The 15,892-nt window shown below is 33.8% G+C and overlaps 1 protein-coding gene across 1 annotated transcript; it reads right to left on the minus strand.

Moving 5' to 3' along the window:
- On the minus strand, positions 5,032–14,148 carry LOC105164070 (DNA repair helicase XPB1). The gene is made up of 20 exons (XM_011082626.2): positions 13,990–14,148; positions 13,806–13,846; positions 13,615–13,690; positions 13,347–13,509; positions 12,001–12,223; positions 11,877–11,933; positions 11,618–11,761; positions 10,870–10,950; positions 10,641–10,728; positions 9,891–10,228; positions 9,710–9,785; positions 9,433–9,626; positions 8,502–8,665; positions 8,341–8,413; positions 7,110–7,223; positions 6,279–6,359; positions 6,134–6,193; positions 5,969–6,052; positions 5,712–5,854; positions 5,032–5,324 (listed from the first exon to the last, which is right to left on the minus strand). The coding sequence occupies exons 1-20, from the start codon at positions 13,997–13,999 to the stop codon at positions 5,234–5,236; spliced, it is 2,301 nt and encodes a 766-aa protein (XP_011080928.1). The 5' UTR covers positions 14,000–14,148; the 3' UTR covers positions 5,032–5,233.

Raw genomic sequence — 15,892 nt, forward strand, 5'->3', positions numbered from 1 at the left:
CTTTTTTGGGCTGCTGAAAATTGGCAAGAAGAAAGCAAGCATGCTTAAGTATTAATTGGGAAAAAATTAGGGCAATTACAATAATTTTTTTTAAATTTGGCATAATTATAAATATCTCTTATTGTTTGAAAAATTTTAAATACTTCCCCTGATGTTTGATAAAACTATGTAATCTTCGGATAGTCTGAAATTGTCAACTTTGCACTTGTTATTTTTTTAAGAAAACAAAAAAAATGTTAAAAAAAAATCAGACGAGTTGGATGAAAAAATTGTAAAAAAAAAATCCATTTTTCCCATAAAAAAGTTCAGAAAAGTTTAAAAAATAAGTAAAAGTATAGTTCATATGTAGTTAACAATGACAATTTTTTGTCAGTTCGCCACAAAAAAAAAAAAAAAAAAAACCTAATGGGGACTAACAAATTGGGTTAATTGTTAGATTATTATTAAATGAGGAGGTATTAATAATTTTTTACATAATAAATTATGCCAAATTTAAAGTACTTGGTTGGTGAAAGTAGTGAACATTTGCACCCATTTCCAACTTATGGGGCATATGTTAAGCTTAAGGATAAGAAAGGGTTTTAAATGCAACGTTAGAATTATGGAAGGGCAAATATGTGAAAAAAATAAGGTTATATTTGAATTATTGAATTTTCTTTTTTTATAGAAGGGGTAATTATATGATTACATCAATATTCAATACATTGCGCACCTGAGCATTAATTGATTCGATCAATACATATATATAACAATGAACTATGACATAAATTACGATAAACTCACAAAAAATTGAACAACTAATACCACATATCTGGAAGGACTTGAACCCATGAATTCGAGCTACTTATTTATGAAATCTTAACCTTAACTTGGCTAAAACCTTGAATTGTTGGATTTAAGGTTATGAATTTTGAAATTTTAGCTAATAATATATATTTTTTAATTTGTATGGACATTTTATATTATAAAGAATTTTACATTCTTCAACTGTCATTTTACCTATGTCTTGTAAAATTTTAATAGATTTCAAATTCAAATCCTTTCGTCAAAATATAATAATAACAAATAACAACCTGTAGCCTCGTCCGTCAACTTTTCTAGATTGGATATCAGTCAAAATAGTAAAATTGCTATATATGTTTATTTTATTAAAAAAAAACAATCTAATATATATCCCCTCCCACTTTTATTCACAAAGTACATAACTTATATTCACATAAACCATCTAATTATCTTTGAGTGTTATGAAATTATGAGTCGACTTCAGGATCAAAGAGGTAATGCTGGAAAACTCCCTACTCCTGATTATTTGTTCGTATTGTAGGCCAACTCTAATAGAAAGGACCGATCATACAATGGAGTTGTCATAAAAGCTCTTGAAATATACTTTTTGACGACATCACCGATCAATTTCAGTCAATAAATTAATAAAAATTTATAACAATCAAAAGCAATAAACAAAAATATGACAAATTTATGTGGAGAATGTCAATGCATACAATTAAATGAGAAATGAGTAACAAGATTTATATGTATAATAGCAAAAGGAGATGCTTGTTTGAAAGCAAATATCTTACAACAAAATCCACAGACAAAACCCCTTTTCTTACAAGCAATTTCAGCATCTTGAAGCAGCTTTTGGTAATAAATAGTTAGCCCCACTTGTGACATCCTTTACTAAAAAGTTTTGGGTGTCTGAATAATAAGTAAAATATGAAGAAACAAGGACTTATTCTTGACTAAATTCTTTCAACACTTTACTCAAAAGTTATGACCATTTGATCAGTGAAAGCACACTATCAAACATTTTCTTTTAGCTCCAATTGACACCTATCAAACAACACTAGGGTTTAAAAAGCAAATGAAACCCATAAAGAAGCAATCAGCATCTCCAAGAGTCACAAAAAGGAGATAGATGGAAACAAAGAATCTCACCCCGTTATTTATCATTTACGTTTCGTGTTTTAAGTTACATAAATTATTTCTTAATGTAAATACGTACGTTCTGTTTTGATTTTCTGACCCGTGAGGTGACAAGAGATATAACTATCCGTTTTAGTCAATTTTTATTTCTTTTTCAGAATTGCAATGTAATTTTCCTCTTTTGCAATTAATTACATGACTTACCAATGAAATTTTCCGAAACTTCAGGAAATATTAACAAATCATCTGATAAGTTGTGAAACGTGCATCAAAACATGAAAAGGGACGTAAATGCAGAATGCAACGGTTTACGTGATTCGTAAAAATTTTTTTACGTCCACAGTCGTTCAAGATCGATTTTTACCAAGATAAGTCTCGTAAGAATTATAATGAAGCTACAAATTAATTATTTATACCATATTACAATTTTTTTTTTTCAGAAGACTATACATAGCTGATCAACCCTGTAATCCCACCCGCTCAAAACACATCAATCAGATTCGCGATCAGTAAATAAGAATGTAACGTTAAGTCTCACTCCACGCTCAAGCAAGAACTGGAAGGAAGCAAATTTACATAATGGGGGGAGCAAAATGCAAAAGAATGGTTATAAAATTTGATGATCATCAGTCCAACTACCATTGATTCCAAGTGACAACTTTTGACCAGTCCAGTACTGGGAACTTACATAATATATTAATTTTAGTACCCTATCATTACACATCAAAAGATGATTGGTTGATTAATAAAAGTAAGAGAATCCTTTTTCCAGGGGGGCATTTGTGGGAGTTGAAACTGCTGTGAAAATGAGAGATGGCAAAGTTGTCTCCTCTTCATTACACTGAAAAGGGAATTTTCCTAACAAATTTTCAAAAATTAAGGGTTGTTTTTTTTGTTATATTATTACCATTATCAAGAAGACAATCATTTCATAACTTAAATATTAATGTGCACGAGTGGTGCATTAGTGCTTTTATTTTAAAGTTAAGTTTGTCAACATTAATTGCACCTACAAGACAGGAGATAATGCATATGTCAGAATGATGATTTAATGGAGAAATTAACTGAAAAGTTATGTGGGAAAAACACATGGAAATATAGGTTTTTTTTTTTTTAAATATATAGATTTGTTGATTTAGAAATATCGATGTATTTAATTAATATTTAAGTTTTAATATAATAAATGATATAATAACAAATCGGGTCTCATTGAAAACAACAGCTTATTGAAAAAATAAAACAAGACTATTTTTAATTTTTAGGAGATTATACGGCCCTACATGAAATTTGATATAATTACACATAAACTACTGTGGGTTAAAAAAATTATATCTAGTATCCTGAACTTTGTTTTCATCTAATAAATAAATCCTTTTGTTAGTCAAATTTTAACAACAAAAAGCTGGATGAAAATCTATTTATCTCCGATTAATTTATTATTAACCTATTGCATGTTAAACAATTTCTTTTTTGACCAAACTACTTTATGCATCTTCACACATTAATGCATATGAGAAGATATATTTTTCCCCTTATAAGCGTAATTTGGTCAAAAAAAGATTTATTAAACCTACAATAAATCAATCGATAGTAGATATCAATTTTTATTGAATTTTTTTTGTTAAAATCAACAAATTCGATTTCAATTAATCCTAACTAACAGATGAACTTAGATAAAAGCAAACTCGAAGAATACTATATATATTTTTTAAAATTAAAGGAATTCTAAGTATAAGTATACCATATCACATGAGAAGACGTTGGGGTTACTCCTCAATTTTTATTTTAGTATATAATCCATAGGGGTAGGGGTAGTAGGTTCGTTCCGAATGGCTTGCGGTTGACTAAACCTCAAGGAAATTTCTTCCATGGAACATCAAGTACAAATTATTCCCCAAAAACTTTACATGATTTGCCCACTCACCCACACAGTCCTCCTTTGCTGCTGCTGCAATTCTATTAAAATTCATCTCTCTTTTCTCCACTATCCCTTCTCAATAAATATTTGCAATTATTTGCATTCGTATCTCCCCTTTTATTTCCTGTTTTCCCTTTCCAACACTTACACTAATATATATATTGTTTTTTTCTTTTTTCTTTTCTTCTTATTTGCTTGCATCATGATGGGAATAAAACCAACTTCAAGGGTATTTTAGTAATTAATCTTTAAGGTGACGAGCTATTGTTAGCCTATAATACACTCAAATAAAATGACAAACTTTTTGCATATTTTACCATCAATCTCTTAATACACTCACATAAGGTAAGAACTTTGAAATTTTAATGAAGTTCAAACTCGTAACATTCTAATAAAAGAATCAGTAATGTAACCGTCGTAAGTTGGCAACTAGCTTGATGTCAATCCATGCAACAGTTTGGGAGAAGCAGGCACCTCTCTTTGTCCCAAGGGGTAATATACATCAAGCGGGAGTGGGTGTGCGGTAGTTGATTACTGAATCAAGACAGGAACTGAATGTGGTGGGGAAAGCAGTCAGTCAAATGCTAGATTCAAATTTCCACTTTCCTACCACATCGCAGCTTCAACAAATTCTTCAACGTGTGGAGAATCCCATTACAGATTACAACACCCAATTCTGTACCAAAAATTCTATCTTTTACTTTCACTTTAGTAGCAGCTTGTGGGATGAATCTCTTAATCAACCAACTTCCAAGAAAATGACAAATTAAGGAGAAGTTTACTTTCTCCACTGCCGGCGGCTGAGACCCCACTGCGGGGCAAAGAAGTAGCAAATTTGTGTTTCTATAGTCTGTGCATGGGCCAATATTCCACCAACAAGAAATAGTCTCGAGTTTTCTATTTGTTTTGGTGGTATGTGCATCTTTCTAAGCAACTAGCTGCTAGTATACTTAATGTGTGTGCATAATCTGAAATTTTTACTATATTTACTTAGTTAAATGAAAATAAATTGAATAAGGATCTAATAAGAGGAACTATGTTCATAAATAGAAAATTAGTGATAGAGTTGATCGGAGAGATGGTTTTTGTTTGTTACAAATAAGGGTACTACATTTACTGAAATCTTCATCTTATTCGAAAGTTTGATAAATCAACAAACAGTGGATTGTCTTCAAAGTTATGGAGAAAAGTGGGCAACTGAAGTTCATCAAAAGGAGAAAGGACAAACTGATGTATGTAACTTGAAGTACATTGCATTTCAAATTGTATAACACAAAAGGGCACTTGAAATATTACAAAAGATGAAGGTTTATTTTGGAATAGCATCTGTAGTCAAGTGTTAAATCAGCGAAGCACACATACTCAAGAAGGCGATGGATCATCCCATGATGATCAACCAAACCGTTTCTTGAATAAATGGTGTCTCTTATTCGGATCCTTAGGTTTGCTCTTCATCTGACCATGTGGCTTTTTCTGCCCCGTACTGCAACCAAAAGGGGGGATCATCGATCAATATACTTGACCATTACCAGGAAGAAACACGAAAAGCTGGACAATTGACAGATTCAAAGAAAAAGCCACTGGGCCATCAGCACAGCGGGAATTGTTAATATTTCAACATCAGGACCTCAAATGGTAAGTTACTATGGCTAAACATGAAAAGTGAAGTATATCACCGAGTTCAAAGATGGTTTAATGATTGTGCTCTTTCAATGAACTGAGGCTCAATCTAATCCTCCATATTTCAAGATTAACTAAAACCTTGTAAACTAGTACCACATGACATGTCAGAAAAGATCCAATTTTCATCCCTTCATAAACAGACGGAAGAAAACATATAGTTGAAGGACAAAACTTTAAAGAATCGTACCTATATTCCATGTAAACCATTCCGCTGGCTCCAGACATTGCACTCATGGAACCAGCTGAGCGACGGGCTTTCTGAAGAGCAATGTCATCGGCATCTTCTTCTAGTTGCTCCAAGCCGACTGCGTCGTCACCCGCACTAAGCACCTTTTTGTGATAAAACGGAGAGTGAGCGTTTTTAGAGAACTTCCCCTCTTTCATGGAGGGCGAGTCAGAGACTAGCATCTCAAATTAAAAATCATGTGAATAACAAATATATACCTTCCCAAGAAGGGCAAGTTGATCTTCAAGACGATGGTAACTCAACTCAGGTCCTGCATCATCAGGAGGCAGGCTCGTGATCACCTGGATAACCATTTAGAACAGGTAAAAACTTATAAGACATTCAAATGTTAAATTATCTACTGGGCATGAAAAATATTGTACCTTAAAACTATAACCTTGATCGATCAAAAACTGCTGCCTTTTGGTAGAGTAATACATTTCCTGCATCAAATAAGCAGAACAGATTTAGTGAACTGAAGATGAAGTAGAAAAGCAACTGAATGTGTAAAGTGAAAGACTATCATACCTGAGTGTCTGTGGATACAAGTGAGTAAAAAAATGCATTGTATTCTTCCTTGCCTCCTGCCATTCTGTCCTGATGCTTTCCCTATCAACCATTAACATTATCAGAGTAAGAAACTTGTTCTGATAATATACATAAACAAAGTACATAAGAATATGTAGAAACTCAAAAGAACACCAGAAATACATTGTCAAGATAACCACTAAGTTTCACATTGAACCAGATATTATCAATTTAAACAGCTTCTACAAAGATGTGTTGGGATGGAAGTCAACATCGTATGTTAGATAGAAGTGATACCCACTCAAACAAAAATCCTCCCATCCAGCCTTCCCGTTATCCCTGTTCTTTCAAATTAATATCTCGATCCTGGACTTATTTACTGAAAACTATGCTGGGAAGACATCAGAAGAAGATAAACTTCTCCTAACCCTCTCTTTTGTTGACTCTCCTCAAAGCTCATCTATGGAGCCAACAACACCCACCATTATGTATAGTGTCCCACACCCAATATCACATTTTCAAGAAGCTGCATAAGAACAGCAAACTTTCAGCGTTAACATTACTTTTTTAGTACTAACGTGGAACATCAACTTGAATAACATGGTCGAGGAGTATCATGCTAATTAACTTGTTGAGAAGAAGTCAAGCACAGATCAAACTTGAATGGATATCTGCCTTCTGTTTTTCACAAAAAAGAAGGGTGCTATTATATAAAATGAAATAGAGAGAAGCAAACTGGGAACAATTTTGTATTATGGTAAGTTCCAAATTAACGCAAGTCCTTCGTATTAACGTACAAGTAACTTGGTAATATACATGTAATGGAAGTACCTTAGCCCTGAGAATACGCCCAAGCCGTTGAGCCTCTTGACGCCTTGAACCAGCATGTGATGAAATCTGAATTATCACATTTGCCTCAGGAATATCTATAGAATTATCACCCACCTGTAAATGAACTGGCAAAAATTTACCTTCTGAAAATTATACCACGCGTAAACACCTTTCTATACTTTAAAGGAACATAAAACGTTAACTCCAAGTATATATATCTGCGTGTCTGATAATTTTTCAAAAAAAAAAAAAAAAAAAGAAAAGAAACAAGTTTGCCTGTCACAGAAGACATGTGCAGGGACACCACATCAGTTCATAACTTCAATCATAGAGCCACGCAAAATATGGCTTAGCAAGCTTTTACCCATCCATATGATACATTGTTATGGTAACAGATAAAGGCTACAAAATTACTCTTACTTTTCCACCCAAAGCTTCAGATTATTCTTAAAATGGTACCTCCAAGAGTAAGAAAGAAATATGCCGATGATATCAAGTATGAAAAAAAGAGATCAGGTACATTTCGGACACATAAGGTACTTTTGAGTTTTGCAAAAACATTCAGGTCAAAGCTAAATATTATCCTAACATTATGAGGATAATATTATTCTTCTTCTTCCATTATACATGGATTGATAAAAATCTAAAGTCATCCCCAACATTTTTTAGACTGTATTGTATTTTGTTTATCTTCCAGTTCCATAACATAATTTATTCCCTTCTTTTCAAATAAAGTAGTTTATATGGTTAAAATAAATCAAGTTTAATGCATGACCTTGTAATTTATTCTGAAGCTTCATTACATGTATGTGTATATACATGTCTATTACTATGTTGTTCCATAAATCAATCTTGACTTCTACTATCATAACCAATATTTTTCCAGAGTTAATGTATTGCATATGTGTATCCATATGCATCTCAGATGCTTATGCAAGACATGGCAATAAACTGTACCCATCCATCTCAGATGCTTATGCAAAACGTATTCATTGTGCTTACAAATTGAAATCCATCGTAATGTCAATGAAAATTGCAGATTAACCAATAGTGTCTAGATTTTGTTACCTGCGAACATGATGTGCATGTAAAGAGAACCATATTTATTCAACATCAATACTTAATCCCAGGTACAGCAGGTAAAGAAAATCTCAAATATTCAGAAGAAGATAAACTGCTTAGAGAACTCCAGGTGCAGTAATTAATAATTAAGTCACAGTGTGCAACATACCTTTGAGAGGAAAATGGTGTTCACATCTCGGCTGGTTTTGAATGCTTCAAGAATTTTAGTTCTTTCAGGATGGCTGCAAATTACCTCGTACCAACACATAAGCTATGTAAGATTCCAATACCACAGGTATACTAGATCTCACAGAATAATAAAATTGCTACCTGGTGGCACCATAAATCATAGGTTTTCGAAGTTTCATAGCATACTCCGTCAGTGCAAAAAGATTGTCGGCAAAAACAATTATTTTGTCACCCCGCTCCCGTTCATGGAACCGGATAAGAAACTCACAAGCCCTGAATTTATTAGGGTTCATCACATACAGAGCCTAAAGACGCAAAGAAAATAAGTATTAGCCGAGACAGCATTCAAGGGATTATTCTTTATAATAAAATTTATATATAATACATATAAAATAAAAAAATCAAATCAAATCTGTAATGGTCAATCCTGGACCTTTCTTGCCAGGTAAAACAATCTCGCCATTCTAATCCTTGATAAGATACGATAACCCAAAAAATCAATTATTATCCCTCTATCATTAGTTGGAAATGGACTGCCAATAGAGGACACCAAAGGAACGGAAAATCAATGTCTTGGGATGCATAAAACTATTACTCACAAATTTTTACAAAAAAACAATTTTTCTAGACAATGTTGCTTACATTACGCAAGAAAGCCTCTAGCCTTGTCATAATGGAGCTAAACCATACAGTCATCAACCAAGGAACATACAATGGAAATTTCAAAGACCACCGTCATATGAGAAGCCATGCTGAGGGCCAAAAGCGTACACGTTTTAAAAACTCTTATAGATTGCAATATCCAGTATGCTACAGTTGTTTTTTATCAATGCGATAAGCAAATCTTTGATGTACATACTGATTCATTTAGTTCATTCTGGAAACAGGAGCACCTCAGTAGAGCATCTTTGACTTAGCCACATCTATAAGCAATAAAACACATGTATTATAGGGCAATGGCCATCTACCTTTACTCTTTAGCCTGAGAGGGAGAAGAAGACAGCTAACTAGCTGATACAATAGCTCTACTATATCTGATATACACACACATATTCTCCTGGACCCTACTTACCTGTTTCTTTTTTGAATTTTCTTTTTTCAGATATTCAGCAAAGAACTCCTTTGTCATTGGACACCAGACTTCTGCACACTGAACATTCGCAATGAACCCTCCTTTCACTAAATCCAACCAGTTTGCCTCATACAACTTTGGGCCAATAAGGAAGTTCAAATCTGTAATCCTTTCATCCTCTCTCACAAGTGTTGCTGCAAATCAGTTGATCATGGATTAGTCCTTGGCATTGATGATATTCTTTGGATTTATTAATAGAAATTTGTTGGATGCATACCAGTTAGCCCAAGTTTGCAGTGAGATTTTGTGAGACTGATGACCTTCCTAAACATGTGTGCAGGGACCACGTGCACCTAAATATTGAAGAAAACAGTATACCTCATCACGTGATCTAGGCGAATGTTGTAATTGTGCAAGACAAGAATAAAAATATCAACCACCCAAAAATAAGATGTGACCTCGTCCATGAGAAGCAATCCCCACTCCCGATTCCTTATGTCTTCAATTATCTTTTCAGCTTCTTCAGAACGTTTACCACCAAATGCAATCATATTATATGTTGTCACCACCACTCCAGCATTGCCACGGAATCTTTCTTTGCTGTCAGATGTGAAACGACAGATTTGCTCCTCTTTAATGGTTGACCATAACTTAAACTGGAAAGCCCACTGATCCACAGACACCGCATTTGTAGCCAAACAAAGACAACTCTTTTTTATTCTGGAGGCTGCAGAAACACCAACTAAAGACTTTCCTGCACCACAAGGTAGCACAATGATACCCGATCGTGCTCTGCCTGAAATGACAGAAATACCTTGAATTAGCAAAATACAATCTCTTTCTCAAAAGTGTTATACCAGCCACGAGGAAAGAGAGCACGATAATTAAAATTTCGATTATGATATTCTCATGTTCATTGTGACAGGATATCGCCATCTCATAATACATTCTCAGACAATAAGTATCTACTAAAATTAATGGCAGGATGCTGTCCTCTCAAAATTCAATGCTCCAATCTACGAGTTATCATTACTCCAACAACCACCGAACTTAGAGGCTCTCAAAGTCTAAGCTTGCACTTCATAGTTGTTTTCTCGGAAAGATAACAAACAAAAATGGTCAACAGTAGGCCATGGCATACAAATGTACGCACAAAGTTAAACAATGAAAGATGACAATAGGATTGGTCTTGGTGGGAGGATGGTTACCATTTCCAAACATCTTACTAAGACTCTTTTCTTGGTAAGGACGTGGTTGTGCATGAGGCTTCAATTCCATATCCAAATCAGGGTTGATCTGCAATATCATGACAGTCAATAGAACTTTTTCAATTGACTCAACATTCAGTACAATATAAAATTGATATAGCTGCTCAAGCAGTCCTTTCTAAACTCAAGCTCCTGTTTCCCTCAAGTTCCTGATCCGGGATACACTTACAGTGTCATTTCTGAAGTCATACTCCTCCAGCATGGGATAATTTAGAGCATTAGGTAAACAACGTTGTTTTACATTTTCAACCTGCAGAAAGGGAAACTAGTTAAAGCTATATGACCATCTGGAAAGATCTAAAACTTTGGCACAGCAATTTTTCGTGTAACTCAATTAAACTAGATCAATCAGTACAAGGGAAATATATGAAAAGCAAATTACCCAGCAGCTTTGAGAAGTATAATAAGAAAATCGCCTAAGAAACCACAGTCACCAGACTTCAACATGATCTTAATCTTGTATATGAGGAAAAATACTAATGTTCTCATCTCGTCACTTAAGTTACCTGCTATAATAGTTGTATAGACATGCATATGCATGCATTATACATATCTACCGTAGCATGGAAAAATAAAAGTCCAGACAAGAAAATGAACAAATTCAATCTGATGCTTCCAAACCTTGAGCAGGTATACAAGATCAATTAAGTCACTATCTGCCTCAAACAACATCACTTCAAGACAATCTCTCAATAAACTACTGTTTTGATATTACTTTCTACAGAATAAACAATCTAATCAGATGAATTGTTTTGGCTATATTTTGATGAAGTACATGTAATACAACAAATCCACCCTATAGGGAGCAGAATAACACGGAAACCTAATGTGATCTAGAGCTGCTGAAAGGAAAATACGCACAGACTCACACTAGAATGGATGGAAATTGTGAAATACGTATAAATGCATCAACAGACCTGAGAAGGGTCAATCTCAAAGGAATGAGTTTCTTTTTCTTCAGCTACCGCAGCCAACTCTGCTTCATTTAGCAACTCATCATGGGCACCTTCTATTTCACCCGCAGATTTGCCAATTGTAAATCCATCATTCCCATGAATTCCCTGAAGAACAGCAATTCATAGCTGTTGAGTTATCAGCCAAATGTAGAGGAAAAAGATCTACTTAATTAACTGTAAGAGATTGGATCATCGTGAACAAATTTCACTAAGCATATACCTCAGAGAAAATTCTAGCTCGCCCTATAACTTCATCCTTAAGCAACGTTTTTAAGACCTGAAAATAACCATAAGTGTTACATATGGTCCTTTCACCAGAAATAGACAGGACCATAATATCTCACCTCTGGAAAAGGGGACTCAATAAAATATCTATTCTTCTTCAGCACGAGCTTCACTTTACCATAATTAGCAGTGGAATTATAGATGAAATCAATCATCTCTTTTGGAAGCTTGGTCTTCGATAACTTATTCAAAACAGAAACAATGGTCTCAGTTTCTAGTCCCACTGAGACGGCAGCATACAAAGAATGTGGGGTCAAGTTGTACTCATGCATTGACTCCGGCCTGTTGAGAAGAATAGGGTCAGCTCCATGATGACAACATTAAATGCAGAACAAAACATAAAAATAGAAAAACTGAACTTCGCACCAATATGTATTGATTTGGAATACCGAATATGTATAGGAAAAAATACCGATTAAATGTATTTTTTTTTATCACGGAGATTGCATACAGGAACTTAAAATCCATACAAGTTTCAATTGCCAATATCCTGCAGATCTACATTCGTCGGACTAAGATAAGTTTGATTGCACATGAATGGATGAAAATAATCAGAAAAGCACCTTTTCTTTGATACTCGACAAATTAGACTCTAGATGCTGGCTGTGTCTGATGCATGATCTGGCAGCATTAATAACGAAGCTACAATTTCAAAGCACAATGAAAGTGCTTGAAAAAAATTGTTTGTAGAAATATCTCATGAAACACTCAGAATTTACAAACTTTCAAGAGACCCCTAGACAGGTATGTTTCTCAAAATTTTTGAACCCTATACTGAGATGGTCAGACACTCTATTCTCGCTGGTCCCTCTGACTAGGAGTTCACTCCCTAGTTAGTTCCTATTTCTAGGGAGAAGACACCATTCCTCTCAGCTATGTCCTTGGCCCTTACACTTTTATGTTCTTCCAAGCCCAGGACTAGGAATCAGAGAAATGGCTTCCCCTCCCCTTGCTTGACCACCAGATGAAGCTACCTCAACTAGTATAGACTAGTAGGCCTAACTCAGTTGTTAACTACCTAGCTCTGTCCTGCTTAGCTTCTTTCCCTCCTGCTTAAGACCTTTGGCAGAATAAGGGGTGAAAATAGCAGGTACTGAGGAGCTCCATCCATTATCGTTGCAAGTTATTATCGTAATGTAAGGGACTTCTATCAAGTACTGAACAAGTCTCCTTCATTCAAGAAACATCCATGATGTGTCTAGGACCCTATTAGGTGTCATATCCACAGACTGGTGTAATTTGATATCAGCGTTTGCCATCCAAAAATTATTTCTAGAACAGCTAAAACCATGGGGACACCTATTAACATATTTGCGATTCCAACCAGCTATTGCCAAGATTACATAATGCTAATCGACCATGCGAGGTGCATAACTGTATAAACCGCCCCAAATAAAGATTATACCTGCAAACGGGTTCAGCAATTGCAATGAGGAAATCATAGGCCTGTTTATACAGTGCGGAGAAAGTCTCAAGGAAAATTCGACCATCTGCGCAGGCCCACAATGGGCGATTTGCGTGATCGGGCTTAAGTTCCAACTTTGTGAAATCCCTCTTTTTCCCCTCACCTAAAATGCCAAAAATCAAACAATTAAATCAATACAACACATCCAAATCAACGCGGTCAAAGAAACAGAAGGACAACATGGATAATCTCAGCGCAGCATAAGTACCATCGCGAAGATCATCATCCAAATCTTCATTGAAGTGGGAATCATAGTCTGCAGCAGCTGAAGCCGTATACTCCTCCTTCAATTTACAAACATTAGAATGATTCGAAAACAACCTCTACCATTCCCATTAAAACAATTCAAGGAAGTATCAATATCGTTATACAGTAAAACCCGGAAGAAATTCACCGAACCTTGGAGAACTTGGTTTTCTTGTAGGGTCGAAATTTGTCACCTGAAATTCAAAGCAATTTTTCATCAGATTATGTGTATCAACATCGAAAATTTTGCACCCGATCTCTGTGTGCGCAAACACAAACTTTACATTATCTTTCAATGGGTGTCAAATGTCAAAATTAATTCTTGCAAAAGAAATACCATTTCCCATAGTTATCAGTAGTCTTCAGGATTTACAGGAAAAACACACTGAAAAATTGCCTTCTCTACGCCCAACAATTGTGGTCTCGCTATATATATATATATGGGAGGAACGGAAAAGGAACCGCGGCGCGGCACCGCCACACATGAAACGAATGTTTGCAAAAAAGCCCCTGGAGAAAACACTATTTACACAATAACCCCTTAAAATTAAAAATCCTCTTAACTCAATCCAACCTAGTGAATTGTTTATGTAGAGGTTGGCACAATTTGCAGAGCCCGATACTAAATATTGTTCGGACTAAATAACAATGATATATCATCTACGTCCAATATTTGCATTGCCAAATTACATAAAGACCCCTTGTCTCTCAACTTTTGATTATATTGCCCCGTAACTTGAATTAAATTATTTCTTTCGCAAATTTTTTGGACATTCATGTTATTTAATTCATAACATTATAATTCTAATCTTTAACTATGTTTTATTTTGATTATAGAACAATTTATTATGGTAGTTTCACATAGCTGAAAATTGGATCAAAAGTGGAGGAAAAACTTCTTCGATGCTAACTCTAATTTTCACACAAACAGATTATGGGCCAAAATCATTAGAAACATGCATAATGTTTGGTTTTGTTTTTAACTTGTTTTGGGGTATTTTGTGGAGATAGAGAGAGAAAAACAAAGATAAATAAAAATAAGTTAGAGATAGTGTGTATGTTTGGATTTGTTTTTAGAGATAATATAAAATAAGTATGGTGTGTTTGATGTTGGATAGTGAGAAGACAAAAAGTACTGTTCATTGTCAAATCACATCTCTTATATATATACATGTATAAAAATATATATAATTTATTTAATTGTGAGTGATTTAAAATAAATATTATTTTTTAATTAATTATATTTTTTAGAAAAAGTAATTAAAACTATTTTAAGATAATCAAAAATATATTCAAAATTTACAAAACTAAGCAAACCAAACATAGTCTATATTTTGGCTCATCTCAAAGATGGGGTCAAAATCAAAACCAAACATAGTGATGGTTTCTTTATGTAGTTAATGGGTGAAATTGAGGTTGATATCAAATAGGTCATGGATTTGAGTTCAGTAGATGTCGATTTATTTTAATAGTATTTGTTAATATACTGTAATAATAATTATTGATTGGTTAGACATATGTAATTTGTTTGATCGGTGATGGGATTATGTGAAATAGAAAATAAAATGATAACTATTCCGTTCATCCATCGTATGTTGTTTAGTTTGACATATTTTGTTGTCTGATCTCACTTGAGAATACAGTCTTGTGTTTTAGTTGAAATACATTAAGTATGGTAACATGTAAAAATGATCCAGAAGTATAATCCTTTTCAAATTATTTCAATATGAACCCTGCAATATGCAAATAGTAAAAAAAATTAAAAAAATATATTATATACACACACATGTACGTATATATAAAATATATTTTAATAAGGGTGAGTATGTTTTTAATAAATACAAACATATGTGTATGACATTATATATTCATTTGAGAGGGAAAAAGGCATGTATATTTGCTATTTAGTGGGCAATTGATGGGCTATTAAAATATTAATTACAAATATCTTCTTAGTTTTTGAAAAATTATAAATACCTCCCTGATTTTAAAGTTCGTCTAATAATGGGCACATTCTGTTAGCTTTCATTAAGTTTTTAATTTTTATGGTGAGCTAACCAAAATGCCCTTTTAAGTTATAAATTTTAATTATATTTTTTTAAAATTTTAAAAAAATATTTTTATTGACTAATATTCTCTATAAAATATTATTTTACAAACCCTTAATTTTTTTAGATTTATTTAAATATATTTTTATTTTTAAAAAAATTCAACAAGAGTAAAGTAATAATGTTCACTTC

The sequence above is a fragment of the Sesamum indicum genome, linkage group LG6 (genome assembly GCF_000512975.1).
Source record: "Sesamum indicum cultivar Zhongzhi No. 13 linkage group LG6, S_indicum_v1.0, whole genome shotgun sequence".
In the NCBI taxonomy this organism is placed as follows: Eukaryota; Viridiplantae; Streptophyta; class Magnoliopsida; order Lamiales; family Pedaliaceae; genus Sesamum; species Sesamum indicum.

Excerpts from the sequence above, each read along its gene's own strand:
- LOC105164070 (XM_011082626.2), bottom strand. Across the intron at positions 10,229-10,640 it reads TAGTAAGATGTTTGGAAATG|GCAGAGCACGATCGGGTATC; the intron begins GTAACCATCCTC and ends CTGTCATTTCAG. Across the intron at positions 9,786-9,890 it reads GATTGCTTCTCATGGACGAG|GTGCACGTGGTCCCTGCACA; the intron begins GTCACATCTTAT and ends TTCAATATTTAG.